Genomic DNA, 21870 nt, shown 5'->3' on the forward strand with positions numbered 1-21870 from the left:
AACAGTTTTATGAATCCATCAGGGCCAAACAAACAGATGCATTGTCCAATGTATGCTTTAATATGAAACAAGCAAGCTGCTTTGACTGTTGAAGCACACAATTGAACTTATCACTTGTTATCAGCCCTCTATTCTCCAAACTCAATCCAACCCTCTGAATCTTTTATCATTTTCATGAGCAGCTGAACCTTTATAATTAATAACAATCAGAGGTCAATCTAAATGGACACTTTCATGTAAATAATATGGTTATCACCGTATTATAAAGATGTAATCTAAACAAGATGAGGCATTGGTACAGGTTCTTCTCAAAGCTGTTGTTTTAAAAATGAATCTCATCACAATGTTTAGAATTGGCTTTAAATAACAATTCTTCAAACCCTCAGTAAAAGCAGAAAGTTACTGATGTGATGAGGATTATTATTGATGAACTGATGAAGGGCTGATGCAGACGAGAAAAAGACTGACATCTTTCACAGCAGCACTCATTTCAGCAGGCCTGGCTGTCACTGCAGTACCAGCGAACATGGACGGAGCAACGAATCAGCCTTCCCGGACCTTTGCGGCGAGGGCAGAGTTCTCTTGACGAATAGCCTTATAGTCTTCCAGGATCTTCTCCAGATTACTAACTGTCCTCTTTCCATTCTCAGTCTCTATCTAGAGAAAACCAACACAAAATTGTTTACACATTTGAAAAGTGACATTTATATGATGTTATCTAATTAGTTAAAAAAAAAGAAAAGAAAAAAGAAAAATCATTTGGATTCAGACTGATCTGCAAATTAATTGAAAAGAGTCTCCTTAAAGGGGTCATGATATGAGGAATCAAATTTCACTTGATCTTTTGACACAAGACTAAGTGAAATTTGATTCCTCCTACTATACAAACATGCTGTAAGTTTCAGAACTCAAAATGTTCTCATCACTGCGAAATAGGGTTGCTCCGATACCAAAATTTTGGCTTCGGTACAATACCAGCCCTGGTACCTTGGTATTGATACTAAATCGATACTTAGGCAACAAATAAAAGCCTAAGATTTATGAAATTACACCGAAAATAATGATTAAAAGAACTGCATAAAGTCTAACAGAGACAAATTCTGTGTTTTGTTTACATTTTTCTGGATTCCATGTTAAATGTTTTAATTAAATGTTATGATATATATATACACATGCAGCTTTAATCAAATTAAAATATAATAATAAAAAATAAAATAAATAAATGACATTTTATTCTCAGTAAAATAAAATGCTGCACATAAGAGCTTTACAGTATTAATGAAAACATGAATGAAAAAAAATCTGATTACCTCAGACACAAGGCTGCTATGGCTTAATCACAACACGCTGATATTCAGTACACCTTTGTGATATTGCTTACAGATCATAATACAACCATTTTAAATTATACTACTGTTATGAGTATTATTGCTATTTTTGGAATATAATTTTTTTTTACACTAGTCATATTTTTACATCTTAAATTTCATGCATCTAGTTAAATGGTTTTCCTTTTGGAAGGACTTTTATTTTGACAGACGTTTAAGTTCTTCCTTTTTTGATGGGTTAGTTATATCAAGCTTCCTGTAAAACTCCGGTCTCGACTCCTGAGCTAAAATCTCCATGCTGCACCAGAGAAGGAGATTTGAGTGTTCACAACCGTTTTTACACTAAACACACTGCATGAAAATCAAGCACCAGCAGCATGTGTTGCATTTGTGTGTGTGAAGTAGATAGAGCAGAGCGGCAACCTTTCGTTCATTCTGTAGGGCGCAGCGAATGGGACTGTGTATTATTTAAATGACACCCTTCTGCTGTTTAATGATCACACTTGGCCATATTGAGATTTTTTTAAATTTCATTTTCAAATTGTCAATGATTTCATCTCAAAACTTTCACATCTCATAACATTTTGCTAATGGCAACATACTGTAAAATAGTACCAAAATTAGCAACAAGATGATATAGTACCGTTTAAATGTTTTTGGTATTGTGATATTTAGTTAGGAGTGGTATACCGCGCAACCCTACTGCGAAAAGAGCATTTGTTGAAACCAAGCTGCCAAAATGACTAGTCATCTACTACCTCCACATAGTGATGTCACAATGTGGTAGACATTTGCATCTGACCTCCTCCACAACAACCCTTCAGTGCCTCCTTTATATTTTCACTTCCGTAGCCCCACCCAGTAGCTGTGAGCAGTGAGATGGCAAGTAGAGAGCAGGTCAGTCAAGAGTAGAAAGCCAATCATAACAGGGGGTGTTTACTGACAAGTCTTAAAAAGAGAGGCACTAACCAAGCATTTCTGACAGAGGGTCAGAATGAGGGTGGAAAATGATCATGTTTTACAAATATATGACTGGTTTTTTTTCGTGCAAAAAACATTACAAATATTGTAAGTAACCCTAAAGAAACATATTTAAATAAAAAAAGGCATGTCATGACCCCTTTAAAAGAACGATTCACTCAAAAATCAAACACCACTATGGCTTGTGAGGATGTTTTACTAAAATAAGTATATGTCCAACACAGAAATTTCCATGACTTTTACATGCATGGAAAACACAATGTAAATATTTCCTGATATTTCCAGCTTTTCCACGGCCATGGGAACCCTGATACATGTAAAAATGAGAATACATGAGTTTATTTCACACCTGCTCCTCAAGATCTCGGATTTCTCTCATGATGGTTCCCGTGTCCTCGATGGTCTGAATCAGCTGAGTGCAGTTCTGAAACAACAAAAATGTTAAAAGCATTAAAATGATAAATGGCCAGAATCCTTTTACAACCACCAAGGGCATTAACTCAAAGTTAAATTACATACAGTAGTTCAAAGGATGAACAGATGGACAAAAGCTCTGCTAATGGCCTGAGCATAAGGAGCACAATGTTGTTCTAACCATATCATAAACATCCCACCCATAGCAGGTCAGTGCACACAGTACGTGCATTTCAGGACTACATCATTTGATATTCATGGAAAAATGCTGTTGCTGTTCTTCAATTAAGTGCAGTTACAGTACGTCATCAAGATCTCTTTAATCACATTTTTGCTGATTATCTTTAATCTTGATATGCATACCTCATGTAAGGCAGCCAAGTACTTGTAGGATTTGCGGACAGATTCATCTTTCTTGGCATCCTGCAGTTTGAAAAAAAATTTAGTTTTTAAACATTGAATAACCATAACCCATACCAAAGAACATTGAGAACAACTAGACTTTCATCCGTATTAATAAAACAAAACAAAAAACACCACTCAACTTTCTCTTTTACATATCCCATACTGACCTTAAACACCAGCTCATCTGTGACAGCAAATGTTCGGTCCAGTTTTCCAGTCAGGCCATTAATCTCTTTCTGCAACTCCTTTGTGTCAGACAAAATCTGCAGAGCAATAGGGTCAGAGGTCAAAAGGCTCCTGAAGACTCACCAACTTCAAACACAAAGCTAAAGCATGGGGACACAGGGCATGACCTCAGATGAAGTGGGACTAGATAAAGGATGAACTCAAACAAAGACCTTAGTGATTTCCTCTTTCTGTTTCTTTATGTTGCCTACGATCTCCAAGATCCTCATGGTGTAGGCTGAGCGAGACACATCTTTAGACAGTGTATCATACTCTGTTAGCTGTGAAGGAACAGGGAGTAAACAAACACACTCAATGTTAAAACAACAGCATAAAGACAAGCTCCAGCACTTAAATGCCTTCTAAGTTGTAAATGTAGCTCTTCAATGATTAAAAGGTAGAAGGGAGAGATGACAGGCAATCCGTACCAGCTGCTTGTAGAGACTTTCCTTCTTTTTGGCCTCCTCAGCAGACTGTTTGATTTTGTCATGTAGGTCTTTGATCTCTGACAGCTTCCTGGATGACTCAAACTATAAGTGAAAGTTTGCATAACTGGTCACTCCCTGAACGCACATAAATGCATCCAAACTTAAGACTTTGTCATTATTTGCCGTAAATGTGCTTAAGTCACAACCTCATTTACTAAAATACACTAAACACGCTATATTGTAGCAAGTCAAAGTCTCATTAGCATTCCAGTCTAAACCATATAGATATTTCATTTCAATCATTTTTACATCAGACTCTTCCTTAATAATAAACAGATACTGTCCTGCATAACAGTTTTAATGCAAACTCGTTTTGTTTGATGCATCAATGTTACTAGGCATTTTGTCCCATCAGTTTGAAACAGGATGACACTAAAGACAGGTGTAACTGGGGTCCAAAACATTTTGAGATCTGTCCATTTCAACCACATTCGGGGTGGTCGAAAACGCATGTGACCACATTGGGCTCGTAGTGTAAACGCTCATCCGTTTGAATGTGTTCGAAGCACCACCAACTCACCTGTCAATCAACCACTGCTTCAAAACAAGAGTTTAAACTTTGCCAGTTATGTGTGGCTTTAAATGGGACATAAACATCCGATCGGAAAATTTGAAAAACAAATAGATGTACATGCACAGAACTTCTTTAGTGTGCCTGATATCAACATGTAGAGACATAGATGAGAAGTACAAACATCTGAAGCGAAGTTAATACAGGTACGCAACAAAAATTTTAGAGAATTCTCCTCTAAACATCATGTTTGCGGTTAGATTAAATGCAAGTACAACTAAGAGAAATGAAGCGCTGCTTTTTAGTGCTTTATTTTAAATCATGCTGTAAATCAAATCAAATTATCATGCAGTTATACACTGTTGAATAAATGATGTACTGTTGTCATGAAATCAGAGACACTTCCCTTGAAATACAAACACAAGTGGTCATAAGAGATGCATATTAAGACCAGGTGTAAACGGTGATGTGTCTCACTCGTCCACTTGTGATCGGATTGCCCAAAACACAATATCATCTTAACTGGTGTCATCTTAACCCTCATGTTGTGTTCCAGTCATTTTGACCCGAAGAGGATTTTCTTTTGCCTGAAAATGCTAGTTAATGTTATCCTATTGGACTAAGACTTACTGACTTTGCTCACACAGGGTATCACATCATCCCAATAATGTTTTGATAATTTTTTGAATTTCCCCTTGTTACACTTTTGGTGTTCCCGGTCAAAAATAACCGGCCTATAAAAATTCCTTATATCTTTCATTATGCTATTTTTTCAACAAATATTGGACTAGATCTTTTTGCCAACTTGTTTTCTTTCAATTAGCACAGGTTTTGAATGTCTTTTTGGAATTAATTGATCATAGGCCTCATTGACCTGAGCTTATGCACCTCCATTTTTGAGTGAAAAAAGTATTATTTGTGGATAATTTTGGCAATATTAAATAAAATATGAGCATATTCGGTGCTATTTATCACACTAGTGTGCTTTAATGTTTAACCAGGAAATGAAATGCTTTCATTTTGTACAAAATGGCACAAAGTCACACCTGTGGTGTTCCCGGTCAAAAATGACCGGCCATTGAAAATGAATGGGGGAGATCAAAAATAAGAGAAAAATTGAGTGTTCAGGAGCACGTTCATCATGTTCATGTTCACATATGTGCATGTGTGCTTGCAAACATAAAGGCCTCAAACCTGTACACGTGCACACACACACACACACACACACACACACACACACACACACACACACACACACACGTGCACTAACACACATACACACACACACACACATGCTCACATACATGCACAAACTCTTTTGAGTATAACATGCTTTCTTTTTCAGAGATTAACTTTATCCTACCCTGAACTGCATCCAACATCCATTCATCCAACCAACATTAACACACACACACGCGCACGCACAAACACATGCTCGCGTTCACACACAAACTCTGAGTATTACATGCTTTCTTACATGTTCATGTTCACATGTGTGCATGTGTTGCAAACATAAAGGCCTCGGATCTGTGCATGTGCACATACACACACACACACACAAACACAAACATGCTCACATACACGCAGAAACTCTGAGTATTACATGCTTGCTTTCATGTTGGTGTTCACACATGCACGTGTGCTTGCAAACATAAAGGCCTCGGATCTTTGCACGTGCACATATGAACACACACATACTCATGTACATGCACAAACTCTTTTGAGTATTACATGCTTTCTCTTTCACAGAGATGAAATTTATCCTTCCCTGAACTGCATCCAACATCCATTCATCCATCCAACATTACCACACACACACACAAACTGTCTTTGCCCCACAGTGAACCCTCTCCAATAGAATCAATAGAATTGTGGTGTTCCCAGTCAAAGATGACCGGCCATTGAAAATGAATGGGGGAGATCACAAAAAACAGGATTTTTATTTTGAAAAGCTTTTATTGTCTGAAAAGGGGCACAAAGTAACACTGTGGTGTTCCCTGTTAAATCTGACCATTGTGACAAAGAAAACTGGCCTAAGCCTATTGTATTTATTTCTGTTACATTTTCAAATCAAATACAAACCAAATCAACGAACACCTGGTGGTTTTGTTCTTATGCACATGACAAAAGCTTTTTGCATGTGCCTTGCAAATGTGTGCTCTGCATTTGAAACACACAATGCTTGATGAAAGAATGATCATCAAAGAAAGATTCTATTGGAGAGGGGTCAATGTGGGGCAAAGACAGTTATGGTGTGTGTGCATGTGTGTGTACGTGAGCATGTTTGTGTGTGCGTGTGCATGTGTGTGCATGCACAGGTCCGAGGCCTTTATGTTTGCAAGCACATATGTGAACATGCTCCTGAACACTCAATTTTTCTCTTATTTTTGATCTCCCCCATTCATTTTCAATGGCTGGTCATTTTTGACCGGGAACAACACAAGTGTGACTTTGTGCCATTTTGTACACAATAAAAGCATTTCAAAACAAACTTCCATGTTAAACATTAAAGCACACTAGTGTGATAAATAGTATAGAATGTTTTCATATTTTATTTAATATTGCCAAAATTATCCACAAATAATGCTTTTTCACTCAAAAACTGGGGTGCATAAGCTCAGGTCAACGGACCAGGACCGTGAACTTTCAAAAAATTTCAACACAGCACAAGGGTTAATATCAGGTATGAACAGGGCTTTAGTTAAAAATCCATGTGACCTCATTGCATTTGTTGTATAAACTGCTGCTAATCTGCCTTTGGGCATCCTGGACCAGGACAGCGAATGACCGCCTACTCATCTGTCAATCAACCACCGTAAAAAGACACAAGATTGTTTTGCTGGTACATGCAGCTTTAAACAAAATAAACGGCTGATGAGAATTTGACAAAGCCCAAACATATACATGCACAAGACTTCATAGGACTTCTTCAGTAAGCCTGATATAAACATGCAGTGACACAGATAAGAAGTCTGTTACTGTTAAGTAGAAATTGCGAAGTCTACTATTAATCAAGGTGTTTGATGTAAAAATTATTGAAATGACTGAAGAAATAGCTAGCAGGTTTAGACAAGCATTCACATGACTTTGACAGTTGCTATAGGGCTGTTAAAGGGTTTTAGTGTAACACAATGTACCTCTCTGTTGCTACACAATTCTTTCAGTCTGCGGTGCTCGTCAATCAATGGAACTCTGTGTTTCTCCCACTGAGAGGCCAAATGAACCACTCGCTTAGAGCTGGCCTCTACCAGACTCTAAAACACAGTGCAGAAAGAGATAACAAGTCATTAGACATAGTTAGAGGCTCTGTACTCTTGTTACTTAGGGTTTCATTCATAATGCTGCACTAGTCTCTACCAAAACATTTGAATTGTAGCTTGTTTAACTTCTACTTTTGTATAATGTTTTTTTTTCAATTACATTTTTGTCTTTATTTTTATAAAAAAAAACAACAGCCGAGAAGTCCACACCAAACATCGAAAAATGTTTTCATTCATTAGGAATAATTAAGTATATACAATAAGCTCCAAAAATCAATGCAGGGAAAGAAAAAGTTTGCACACTGTGTCCATGAAAAAAAAGAATGAAATTTTTTTTTCTTTCTTGGACACGGTGTGAAATCCTTTTCTTTCCATGCATTTGATTTTTGCCGCATACATACCTAATTAAATCTTTCCTTATATTTTGAATCTTGATATTAAGTGGGTAATAATGAGGTCAGTGTCATTCACATACAGTATATGGCAGAAGTGGGTGTGGGGGTGACTCAGATGTGTACATGGTGTGACTCGTGTACCTGTAACTTGAGCAGGTTGTTTTCAGCATCAGGTAAAAGGTCAATCGTCTGTCTCTTCATTTTGATGGAGGTCTCCTTCTCTGAATTACTCACCTCTTTTTGTTGTAGCTCATCTGACACCTGCAAATGTAAACACACAGGCAAATGTGATTTTTGTTTTTTTAAAGAACTGCATTTACTCTCCAGTTCATTGTGGACTGTGAAAATTGAAATATTTCACCATATTGTGAATGATGCATTACTAGCCCCATTCACAACTGGTTTTCAGATGCGTTTTGTAATTGGATCAATCAAAGCACATTTAGAAGTGGTCAAAAATGCATGTGACCTTATTGCATTATTAATATGGAGTGGTGGTGTAGTGGACTAAAGCACTGAACTGGTAAGCGGAAGGTTGTTGGTTCAATCCCCACAGCCACCACCATTGTGTCCTTGAGCAAGGCACTTAACTCCAGGTTGCTCCAGGGGGATTGTCCCTGTAATCAGGGCACTGTAAGTCACTTTGGATAAAAGCGTCAGCCAAATGCATAAATGTAATGTAAATGTAATTATTAGTGTACACACTAATTCATCCTGAGGCATCTTTTGACAACAGCAAAGGGTCACCTACTCACTGGTCAAAAATTTGTTTGGCAGCATGTGCAGCTTGAAATGAAAATAACCCTCTGATCAGAACATTTAAAAAAAGCCCAAACATGCACAACACTTCATGGAACCTCTTCAGAATACCTGATATCAACATGCACATTACACGTGTAAGATCATGTAAAGTACACCCATCTGAAGCTCAGCAAATACAGGAACTCCACTAAAATAAGAATTCAGCTAGAAACATCATGTTTGTGTTTCATTTAAATTCAAGTATAATAGGGAGAAACAGTGTGCTGAATATTTGTGCACTCTTTTTTTTTTTTTTTTTTTGCACTTTATAATCATACAGTAATCTGAACACAAGCGATCACAGGAGACACATATTACTACCAGATGTACCACCTGAGACGGACATTAATACAAGGTGTAAACAGGCCCATGAATTGCTCACCTTGATAGCAATAAAATAAATATACAGGCATCTGATTGGACTTTTACCTGCTGGATGGACACAGTGAGCTGTTTGATATCTCCACCCACTTCTTCCATTTGGACTGACAGTTGCTGCAACTGTTGCTGCACAGCAGAAAGTTCAGCTTCCTGCTGAGCCTTTAGGTCCTCCTCTGATTGATGAGAGCTGGGAAGTGCACTTGCTGCTGCTGCCATCTGCTGGGCTGCTTTCTCAGGTTCCTATAAACAAAAACCAGCACTTTAACATTCTTCTTTTATTTGTTTTACACTTCAGAATCTAAACAGCACATCTGAAGATTTACTTATACAGATTCCAAGTAGATGAAATTAACTAGATAAATGGTCAAACATCTACTTTGTTTAATAGTTCTGATAATAGTAATGCTATTCCCAAGAGTAGTGTTCCTTAAAACTTCCAGACCAAAAACAATGTCTACTCTAATGAGGTCACCCATGTCTGGGGGAAGTAATATTTATGATATGAATACTTATCAATACTAGAGATGATGATGATGATGATGAGTAAGTGGAAATTGTGATATGTACCCGCTCATGACTGGGGTATTTTTATGAAAACCTTAGAAGTAACACAGTCAGTTACACAAAACCATGACAAACAATTATTTTTCGTGACATTTTGGCATTGTTCCAATGTCCTTGACTTTTCAACAGTTATCCCACACTTTTTGACCAATACATCTCCATAACCTTTAAAGTCATTGTTGGATAAGGATTTAAAAAATTCACTTTGAGACAGATTCACTAATGAATAATTTAGGCTGATTTATGAATTGGTTTGTCCAGTCCATTAAAAAGAACCGACTCAAAAGAACGATTAGCTCAAAAATCGGATATCACTACAACTTGCGAGCAATTGTACTCTACACAAGCTTAACATGAGTAATTTCTAGCTGATTACATATTTTTGAGCATAAATACAAAGATGTATATTAACAAGAGACAATTCTGTGACTTTTTAATGACTAATTCATTTTCATGACTTTTCCCAGCCTGGAAAACACAATTTAAAAATACCCTGATATTTCCAGGTTTTCCAGCACATGTGAGAACCTTGTCATGCCACAGTTTGAGAACCACTGTCCAAGAACAGACAAATGCTGACAGGTACCTGTGTAAAGGTGAATTTTTCTGTATGGGTAAAGCGCGTGCCTTTAGTCAGCACATCTCCTCCAGTGGAAGCACCACCGAATGACTGTAACAGGTCAGCAAGGTCAGAGGTCGAGCGTCCGGCTGCATGTGTGTTGGGTCGTGGCTGAGCCGCTGCTCTCAGCTGCTCCTCGATCCGCTTCTGCAGTCGAGCCTTTTTCCTCGACCGGTACTCCTGAAGAGACAAGATAAAAAGAGTGAGTTAAACTTGATAAGTAATCAAACTGATGAAATAAATCAGTGTCTATTTTCAGGGCAAGAGTCAAGAATGTGTTTAACCAGTCCTTGTTAACATTCACATTTCTTTAGCTGAATATTACAGGTTATTTGACAGTTTTAAATAAATCATGCTGTAGTTGTTTTCATACACTGGAAAAGAAATAGAGATAAAATAAAAACAAACAGATACAGTCTCCCTTGTGATTAACAAATAAGCGCTGGACCCTTGGAAAATGTCTAGGGGTCAGACAATAAGGCCACTGTACAAGTTGGAGGGCACGTGAGGTGAGAATGTGCAACTCAGATGCGAGAGGTCAGCAGTGCAGTCACAGGACACGTACATGCTAAATGTCACACAAGTGTGAAAGACACCTCTGTGTTCCATCCTCATGTTGATACATGCCTTTACCACAGAGATGTCATAAAGAAAGCAAGACTCAGCCAAAATATTTACTTATTCTAGTGTTACTGTTATTATCAAGACAGGAAACCTACAGGTCACATTAAAGAGATGTCACTCAGGGATTCTAAATAAGGTTGTCCATTGAATAAATTTTAGCCAAAATATAACCTAATGTATATTAAGTTTAGCAGCTCAGTTAACATTTATTAATGGTTTTATTTATTTAGATTTCAGACATTTTAATTTAAAAGCTTTTTTGTGTGTGATGGCCATGATTTAGGCCACACATAGGGTCTATACTTTTATATCTGGACTTGTCAATAAATCACAGGACACTACACCATATTTGGTTTACCATCTTTATTTGCCATTACACTGAGTCAGTGCACGGGCTTAGTTATCTGGCTTAAAGGAAAACAATATTAAAATCAGTTAAAATTCCTTTAGACTAAAATGTTACTAAAACCTAATTAACACATTTTAATTTATATCGACTAAAATAACTATAGGAAAGGCTCTAAATCTGTTATATCTTGATTTAAATTGTTGGGTACCTGCTGTGGTTATTTCATTATATTCGGATGGACTGGTCCAGCAGCAAAGAGTTTCAAACAGGAAATGGAACTTTTTTATAGACAATTGTAAGGGTAGATGGAATAGACCAACTGTGAATTTCTGGAGGGAACATTGGGGAAGTTGGGAACTTGAGTAAATGTGATTTAATATGCAGAATGTTGTTTACGTTAACCAAAATTATATCCATGGCTCTGATTTGTTGATTGTTTCCAGGACATGGTTTCCAGGTGTTTTCAGTGTTTGTGTAATACTGTGTTTGTTAATTCCCCCTTCTGTATGTATATGGTGTTGGCCACCTCCTTTAATTTCAGTGTGTGTCTCGTCTAGTGAGTCAGCCAGTTTGTTATTTATTTGAAGTGTCTAGTCCTGGTTAGGTTTTGCTGTGATTTTTCCTCTGAGAGAGTAAGAGGCCAGAGCAACTATATGTTATTTGAAATATTTTTTGTTTTTTTCACAAATTATATGATGTGAACTGAACTGCATTTTGCTGATATTTTGTTTTTTAAATTATTCCTTCTCACCAATGGTGATGTTTGAGATCACGTTTTTACTTGCCTAAGCAAGTTCTAATAAAAGACTGTCACTATACACCCTCACTTATACTATGGACATTTTGTTGTGATTTGCTGATACTGCTTAAGGCAGATCCATCACACTGAGCAATTAGCATCACCAAATGGAATTGCTAAAATAATGAATGCTTTCAAACAGGTTTCCCGAACACTCTCACCATCTTCAGACAGATAGTCCTACCCCAAGCTCATGCCATTAGTTGAGCAAATGCTGTTGTTGTTGAGCTTGTCAAGATGCTCAACTTAAAGCAATGTTGAAAGCACCAAAGAGACACAAAAGCCCCATTCACACATGCAACCAGGTAAATTACAGGAAAACCCCTTTACTGGTAAGTATACCACATGTGCTGTTCACACATACCATCAATATGGAAATTTACAGGTAATGATAAAACTTCTCATTAAGGGAAATTACAACAGTAAAATGTACCAGTATTTTCAAAATGGTTGTGTTTACACATGACCTCTAACCTGAAATTTGCAGAAAATTTTCTGGAAAAGGCTGTGTGTGTGAAAGGGGCTAGTTACACTTTTTATGAGAATAAACCTACAAACGGGGGAAAAAATGACACACTTCAGCTTTAAAGGAATCGCTCACCCAAAAAGAAAAATTCTCTCTTTACTCAACTTCATGCCATCCCAGATGTGTATGACTTTCTTTCTTCAGCAGAACACAAAGATTTTAAGAAGCTCAGAAGTCTCAGCTCTGTAGATCCATACAATGCAATCTGATATTGTCTCAATTAGAAATGAGAACACTTAAATGACAAAGTGTGGCAGAAAAGTGAGTTTCTTTTTAACAGGGTTCATACAGATGCTTCAAAGTTAAATTCAAGGACTTTCAAGGAATTTTCAAGCACATTTTTATGTTTTCAAGGACTATACTCGAGATGTCATTAAAACTAATTATTTATCTGTTCATTTTAAATACAAATATTTTATTCATTCAGTTCATTTATTTTGTATAAAACACCACTTATTACAAGTACAACATATCTCAATGAGCATCTTTAACTACATTTTCTCAGTAACAATTCTTGGTTCATTCATGATGAATTTGATGTGCAATTGTAGTGTGCTCCCTTAAAACGCACTTCGCTTTCCAACAAAAGTGAATAGCTGGGTCCGTAAACAGTAGTCCATATGACTCATGTGCTATGTTCCATGTTTTCTAAAGTCACACAACAGATTTATGTGAGGAACTGCAAATGGGTCACTCTCAAAAACTTTCCAACTTACAAAATATTGACATTTTCTGTTCAGTTCAGTTTTTGCCTATAAATGCTGAGGGTAAACATTTTGTATCATGTTGACTAATTTTTATTCATAAGGGACAACTTGGCTGTTGTTCTTTCTTTTATTATTTAATTTTGTTTCACAAATGAAGCAAGTTAACACAAAGTTAACACTAATGAGGGTTAAATGGGTTACAACACCACATTTTGAGGGTTCAATGGGGTACAATACCAAATATTTGTGTGTGAAAATATTAGTTAAATGTGAATTAATAACTTTTTAACATGCTGGAAAAAAATCAGTATATGCATATTTCAGCAGCCTCTGAACTCTGACCTTAAAAATTATTTTCCACAACAATTTGTATTTAAAACAAAAATGTTAAAACATATAAAAATAAAAAAAAAGGTTTTAACATTGATAACACCAATGCCATGAAATCAAGGGACAAACATACTTTTTAAATTATTTAATAATTTTGTTTTGCTTTTTTTTACACTTTTTGGCCTTGCACTAATGCTTGTATTAAAAATAAGTACAAAAGAAATACATAAATAACTTTTCATGTCATAGAAGTGGTGTATCAGTTGAAGGGGACAAGGATTTTTTTCAGGCAATTGACAATTTCAAATATATTTTCTAAACAATTATCAAAACAGAGTCAAGCCATATCATTACCATTAAAGGTTAGGTTATAGAATGATGCCTTTTATTTATTCGCTATTTGAAAGATTTTTCATGACTAAAAAAGTAAAGGGACATGTTTGTCAACATATTTTGATATTGACCCAAATGTTGTCAGAAATAACCTATTTGGAGAGACACAAAGCTTTCTTTACAGAAGCTAGATGGCTCACAAAACTGAATCCTCCATTGATCTGCATTCAAATCTCAGAATGTTTTACATCTCATATAATTTTTTCACTCTGGAGAGTAATTTTTAATTAAAACTGATATACATACTTGTTAAATCCACCACAGCAGTATCTATCAAATATATTTTTAAATCCTCCAGTAACAATTGATTGTGATTGGCCCATTTTGAACAGCGCTGCCAAAAGTAACAGGTGCCACGTGACAGCAACGTCTATGCGCTGCCTGCTTCAGCAGTGGTCTAGTGGACTGTCGTCGTGTTTTTCCGAAAATAAATACATTTCATTTATTATACGATTTAAGCAACATATTTTACGATTTTCTATAATTTTCTATAATGATATGAGCTGTCAATGTTTGAAATAATGTGTACAATTTACAAGTAATAACATTAAGTTCACACTCATTTGTATAACAAGCGCTGTAATGGTACTGTCTCTTTAAGAGTTTAACGTGCATCTCACAGGTTCACACAGTTGATGCGGTTCATTTATTAAGGAGAGAGATAAGTCTCAGTGTTTTAGCGCATCTGTGCTATTTGTGATCAAAATAAATATATATTTTTACTTTTTTATCTGACTGTAAAGAACACAAAGAATATTAAAAGACACATTATTCAATGAAAGGGGAGTGCAGGATCTCATCTTTGGACACATATTACACGGAAGAAATGGTCCGTTTAAATCTCAAGCACTTCTCAACAAAATAAGGCGAATTTCCAGGTATACCAGTACTTATATTTTTAAGAGCTAAATTCAAGTACTTTAAGGACCTTGTGCAAACCCTGTAAACAGAAGTTTAGTGCAGAATGGGTCAAATCAAGCGATAGAGAGATTATGATGTTTGATGGGTAATTTTGTGATTTGGATTATGATCACACAGACAGACAACAATGTTTCAAATGTAAAAAAAAAAAGGACCTACAGAGCTGAGATATTCTTCTAAAAAACTTTGTTTGTGTTCAGTGGAAGAAAAGTCATACACATCTGGGATGGTATGAGGGTGAGTAAAGGTAAATTCATTTTTGGGTGAAATATTCCTCTAAGTTTGAAGGGGAAAAGAAGTTAACCTCAGGTGTAAGTCTTGACAGGAGGCCTTGGCTGTTCCATTCACTCTCCCATTCCTGTGCGGCACTAAGTTCAGAGATGTGGTTCTCTAGCAGGGACGCTGGCACTGAGGCATGCTTGGAAGGCTGGGCAGTCACAGGCAGCAAATGACTCCTCCAGTACTCTTGCACCTCTGAGAGAATTCACAAAGAAACATCAAGGACACTCACATTAGCTGACTGCATCATAAGAGCTGAATTCGGTTTTGAATTTATCAAATTCCTCAAAGGGTTAGTCACACTTCAGAGGCAAGTGGGAACTAGGGCAAAACCACAATGTATCACACATAACACACTAAACTCAATGGAGCTTGTTCAGGTAGGTAAGTGTAAATGAGCATGCCTTTTGGCTGTTTCCTGTAAGAGACCTTGACAGAGTATGGGAGGCTTAGAGGCTGGGCATGGAAACTGTGAGATGGGCCGGAACTCTAGAATCAAATTCACACATTTGTTAGTTAGTTAGATAGCTTGGCAAAATCTTCAACTTTTGCAACTGTACATGCTGTACATTATAAATATAATAAAAATATTAAATTCATGTTACCAGAAAATGAGATTTATGCCTAAACATGTTTCAGCTTTGACTATGTGACATTTCAACTACAGCAATATACAATACAGTGGTCCTAAAAAAGAATTTGGACATTTAAAAGTGTCATGAACCCCCGTTTCAATGCACGTTGTAATGTAATTTGTATGCAACAAACTGCACAAATGTGCACTGTTTTATAAGCTTACAATACAAATACAAACAGGTAATTTTTTATGTATGATTAAATGCACATTTAAATGAGTCGTGCCCATTTGTACTCTTGAAAATGTATGCGCATGCGCTTCTGCATTTTAAATGACTTTAATGGCTAATTGATTCACAGATATAAGTGGCCAATGTCTCCGAAGGCTTAGAACGCACCCTTCTCATAAATATTATCGTACACGTGTTAAAAACTAGTGTAAATCTAAGACATCTACATCACATCAATGTGATATTTTTTCAACAATGATTTTAAACCCAGAAGAAAATAGCCTAAAAACTCCCTAAATTAACCACTTTCCACTTGAAGTTAAAATTAATGCTTGCTATCATTGGCATAAATCATGCTCAGAAACACGTACAAATCTCTTAAAAGGAATGTTCTGGTTTTTCAATACAAGTTAAGCTCGATCGACAGCATTTGTGGCATAATGTTTTTTAGCACAAAAATATATTTAGACTCATTCTTCCTTTACTTAAAAAACAAAACAAAAGTCAAGGTTACAGTGAGGCACTTACAATGGAACGTTAAAATACTCACTTTTTTAACTTTAGCCACAAGACAAAGGATATGCGTGCAAATATGATTTTAGTGTGATAAAATCACTTACTAACCCTTTCTATGTAAAATTACAGCCAATTTTACAACTTCGCTACCATGACACTGTAATGTCAACAAAACCTAAAATCCTAAAATGACTGTAAAAACGACAATTTAAACAACTTTACAGCTCAAACAATACATACGTTTTAACAGAAGAATTAATGCAAGTACTTTTATAAAATTATAAGCTTCACATTTCTGTGTTTATAGCCTCTAAAAATTGGCAACATTCACTTTCAATGTCCCGATTCACTTCCATTGTAAATGCCTCATTGTAACCTTGATATCTGCTTTTTTTTTTTTATAAGGAGGAAAGAGGAACTTGTTTTTAACCCAGAACATTCCTTTAACATCTAAAATGTTTTATAGTGTTTTATGACCCTTTAATTTACACTTAATGCAAGTGTCATTTAAAAGAAAATAAAAAATAAAAAAAATATTACAAAAAAAATGTGTTAGGTATGAAATTATCAAAGAGTAGAAGGTGTTGACAATGAAGTCTAAAAGTATTGTGACACTTTGTGGTTGTTAGGCGTAAGTGGAGCATATCCATAGTTGATGTGACCTACACCTGACACCTGTGTAAACTTCAGGGGAAAAGACTTCATACATCCACTTAAAATCACCTTGAGACCAGCTGCTTAACAGTTATTGCAAAAATGGCTCAGAAAGTAAAGGTGATATTTTTATTTTTTTTATTTTCTCCCCTTTTTCTCCCAATTTGGAATGCCCAATTCCCAATGTGCTTTTAAGTCTTTGTGGTCGCGTAGTGATTCGCCTCAGTCCAGGTGGCAGAGGACGAATCTCAGTTGCCTCCGCGTCTGAGACCGTCAATTTCATCTTATCACGTGGCTTGTTGAGCGCGTTGCCACGGAGACATAGCGCGTGTGGAAGCTTCACGCCATCCACCGCGGCAACCACGCTCAACTCACCACGTGCCCCACTGAGAACGAACCACATTATAGTGACCACGAGGAGGTTACCCCATGTGACTCTACCCTCCCTAGCAACTGGGCCAATTTGGTTACTTAGGAGACCTGGCTGGAGTCACTCATCACACCCTGGGATTCGAACTAGCAAACTCCAGGGGTGGTAGCCAGCATCTTTTACCACTGAGCTACCCAGGCCCCCAGTAAATGTGATTCTGAGAAAAGCTCCAGTTCAATTGTTTGCAGATGCCACTTGCTTTGCCATTTTATTATATAATGCAATGACATTCAGACATTTATAAGTGTGACTTAAGTGTCCAAATCCTTTTTGGGGCCACTGTAGTTAATATTTACAAGGTAAATGAAGTAAATCTATTTAAAATCCAGAGTTTTACATCTAAGGCGCCTTATCCATAGATTTTAAAGTGTGGGCATGTTGAAGTACCTGTGTTTTACGGTGAAGGGGGAGTCTACAGGACGGAGGAAGCCAAGGCACTGACAACTGAGCTTTAATTTGAGCTGCAATTGCTTTCTGCAGCATTGCAGACTTACCTAAGAGAGGAGAGGAGAGGCAAATATAGATGTCTTATTCTAAGAATTTTAGGAAGTCAAACAAACAATTCTTAGGAGAGAGAAAAAAACATGTTTGCAATGTAATGAGCCTGACCAGTCTGAAAAAAATGCAGCACTGTTTCCAAGTTAAATCCAGTGTTGAGTCTATAACTGAGCTAACAGGCTATTAACTGGAGTGGATTTTGGATGCTTTCCAACTAAATATACATGAAATTATGTAATTAAAGTTTTAAACGGTGCATTGTACGAGAATGGAAAAAAGTCTTCAACATTTCTGTTTCTTTATTGAAGAAAGCTGGCATAAACAGTACTCAAACCTCTTACATTCACAAACTAATTAATTAAATTAACCTTTGATCCCTGCATGGAAAACACAGTCTAATTTCAGCACTTTACTATTGCACAGAGAGTGCCAGAAAGTAATCGCTGGTGTTGTGAGAATTTATAATGGAGTATTTTTAAGACTTTCGAATCACACCAAATTTAATACCAGGCGAATCATAGCAAACCACTATTGCGTCACCATTTGGGTGTGAACGGAAGATTATGAATGAATGTGTACCCTGTGGACTGGCAGTTACTCAGGTATGCTGCGTTCATGTTGGCTGGTGTTTATGCAGGTGTGTGTTACCTGTGGCCTGGTGATTTCTCTTGATCGTTTAATATACAGTACCTATGGGCTGCACTATACTGCCGTGTGTTCAGTAACAGCTAGTCTCAGCCTCCACTGGCATGCCCACAGACCATCTGATGCATATTGCTCACAAAAAAGAGCTAGCTGAATCTGGCAGTTCAAATCAGGGTGTGCTAGTTTTTATGAGTCCTCCAGGAAACAAAGTTGTGTTTACAAGTCCCCATGCTGCTATAATGAGCCTTTAAGAGGAAAAACTAGTTGCAGGATTTGCCCAAGATTGCGAGGTCAGTTGCACTGAATCTTTTAAGATATTCAAGTGTTTTGTTCAAGACACTTAGAAGCAATCTATATTCCGCTTTGTTGTCAAAACTTATATTTCAGATTTACCCACCCCTAACTGTGGTTGGTTGTTTTACATGTCAGTTACACAGCCTCATCCTGCCAAAATGGGTCATTTTTTACCAGAATAAGCTACAATGTTCTTATTTATACAAAACATATTGCCAATATAGAAACGTACCTGCAGGCTGGTCTGAGGCCTCTGCACTCTCTCTGGGCAGCTTCTCAACCAGAAACATGAACAGAGAGCGAATCTCTGGTTCATTACTGTAGAGAAATGTCTGGTAGCCAATCTCTCCTTTAAAGCCCACATCCTAAACACACACATATTATAAATTAGAACAGAGTCTGAGAAGTACACTACTTTGAAAGTTACAAGCGACTGGTATGGTCTACTTCTGAAATAATCCTGCAAGCAATGTTTATTGTTGATGCTTTTAAATCGATATGACAAAATTCAAATATCTGTTCAAAGAAAATTTAAAAACAGCATAACTATATAATGTCTTGGAAAAGCAAGTTGTCTAAATGCATTTTTTCAGTTGACAATATCATATTTTCCAGCATTATACATAAAAGACCATTTGCAATAAATTGATACCAATTTTATAAATTCAGCAATGGATGTTTAGCCTAACTGTCAAAAAAAAATAAAAAAATAAAAATAAATAAAAAACAGCTGTAAAATCAATAATCTTTATTTGGGATCTATTTATATATTTTGAAAAATATATAATCGGCTTAGCCGGCTGTGAGAAGTCAAAGTTAATTCAAGCACACAGAAAGGAGTCGAAGCCCTGTGTCTCTCACCTGACAGGCCTGTGCCAGGCTCATGCCCAGTCTGAAGCGGGCAGACATGCCAGGTGGTAGTGAATGAGACAGGCCATTACCCAGCGCAGGGTCCATCACACGCAAGCATCTCACCACCGCCTCCACAATCAGCTCACTAGTGAACTGCTTCACACTCTGCACATCCTCATCAATGTCTCTGCAAGGGAGTGAGAACATAAACTGATCAGAACCATACAGGCACACTTAATTAAGACCAGCCTTTCGCACACAAAATATACTGTACAGTAGAACTTGAGGCAAAAAAAATCCTTACACACACACACACACACACACACACACACACACACACACACACACACACACACACACAACGGAGAGAAATGACAATAAATCTTCCAACATTATGCATGGTTACCAAATGCACTGCATATGTATGAAGCGTGCAGTTTCTACATGCGAACAAATATGAATACATGGAAAAAAGTTAAACTAATCATGTGACATACTCTTGACAAATTAAATATCTGACATAATGAAGCTGACAAAAGACCCACATGTAGCTAATTGAAACAATATGAGATCAATAAAGACTTAATACGAGATTAATCTTGGACTTGTCCCATGTTTTAAGACACCAATAATGAGGAAATGTCTTGTTACAACTGATAATACCTGTTAGATATGGGATACTCACGTGCCAGCTTGTCTTAGAGAGTGAATTAAAATCCTGTCGACTTCTTCCATCACGGAAAGCGATTAGATACAGCTGCTCGACTGTCTACAGTAACAGTGTAAACCCCCACACCGTGGACAAGCAAATGAAAATCATAAAGCTTCAGCTAACCCTTAGCATCGCCCTCACTACAGCCTGTGCTGTTCCCATGGTTACATTCCGCAACGCTGCTTCAAATGAACTGCAAAGTGCTTTTTTTACCACATCCTCGAACAAAACGACGTGTCAAAATAACAGCATTTTTCGCCTAGTCTCTTCAAAATTTGCTTTGGCTGAAGAGGAAGTCATTATCGAGGAGTGTCCTGCACAGTGTACGGTGGGACATGAAGTTCAGTTCACCGACAAATCCGTATGGACTCTTGGTTAAAAGACTCAAATTCCCGACAGGCACCTCGCGGTCAGGTCGCGTGACAGAGAGTGACGAACAAATACGTGCACTGTTCAAGAGCGAATAGAAATAATGTTGTGTTCAAGTGGACCTGGGAATTTCGTACCTCCGATAGGCATTCGTTACAACGACATGTCACGCATTCAAGTGAAAAACAAAATACGGAAATAGAAACACACAATTAATGTCAGAGTTGTAGCCTAGCGGGCTGCCCTTATGACATGTGGTGCTGGTGCATCGCGGGTGACCCGAGTACGAGTTCCAGCTTGTGAGGTCCTTTCCCGATCCCATTCTCACTCATCTCCCTCTCATTTCCTCGCACCTCTCTACTTTCCCTATCTCATTAAAAAGTAAAAAAAAGGCCAGAAATACACAATTAATGACGGCGAAAGCGCATTTTCTGTTGTACCAGTGAATAAACATAAGTTAATTCATTTGCATCACTTATTCACGTCATATATGATTCATAAATGCATGGTATCTAACAGATTAATTAATTATTTTGCTTAAAATAACCCATAAAATGTGAGTCATTAGTTGACTGTCATATATAACAAATTATTATTATTATTAAAATAAAGTACAGAAGTTGAAATATTTTTGCTAAATTATTAATTTCCATCATCTTTCCTGTCGACACGCCACTTCAAACGTCCCATGTTGGCAACTCGCATCATCTAGAATTCCGTGTTTCCCACTTGTAAGTACGACTTCGCTTACTCGTTCATGTGCTCGGAACACGTAATTACGATATTTCCGACGT

The 21870-nt window shown here is 37.0% G+C and overlaps 1 protein-coding gene across 2 annotated transcripts; it reads right to left on the bottom strand.

Moving 5' to 3' along the window:
- Window positions 1–39: 39 nt before the first annotated feature.
- On the bottom strand, window positions 40–21037 carry LOC127423820 (coiled-coil domain-containing protein 22). Of its 2 annotated transcripts, XM_051668440.1 has the most exons (17): window positions 20681–21037; window positions 20005–20182; window positions 19376–19508; window positions 18094–18200; window positions 15705–15789; window positions 15326–15495; window positions 10340–10552; window positions 9238–9429; window positions 8529–8624; window positions 8149–8268; window positions 7490–7606; window positions 3782–3883; window positions 3527–3634; window positions 3296–3391; window positions 3087–3146; window positions 2659–2733; window positions 40–657 (listed from the first exon to the last, which is right to left on the bottom strand). In XM_051668440.1, the coding sequence occupies exons 1-17, from the start codon at window positions 20728–20730 to the stop codon at window positions 544–546; spliced, it is 2016 nt and encodes a 671-aa protein (XP_051524400.1). In that variant the 5' UTR covers window positions 20731–21037; the 3' UTR covers window positions 40–543. The 2 variants fall into 2 exon arrangements, with proteins under 2 accessions (XP_051524400.1, XP_051524401.1); XM_051668441.1 differs by lacking the exon at window positions 8529–8624 and having other exon boundaries at window positions 20681–21033.
- Window positions 21038–21870: the final 833 nt, after the last annotated feature.

Source organism: Myxocyprinus asiaticus, chromosome 33 (assembly GCF_019703515.2).
Source record: "Myxocyprinus asiaticus isolate MX2 ecotype Aquarium Trade chromosome 33, UBuf_Myxa_2, whole genome shotgun sequence".
Lineage (NCBI taxonomy): Eukaryota > Metazoa > Chordata > Actinopteri > Cypriniformes > Catostomidae > Myxocyprinus > Myxocyprinus asiaticus.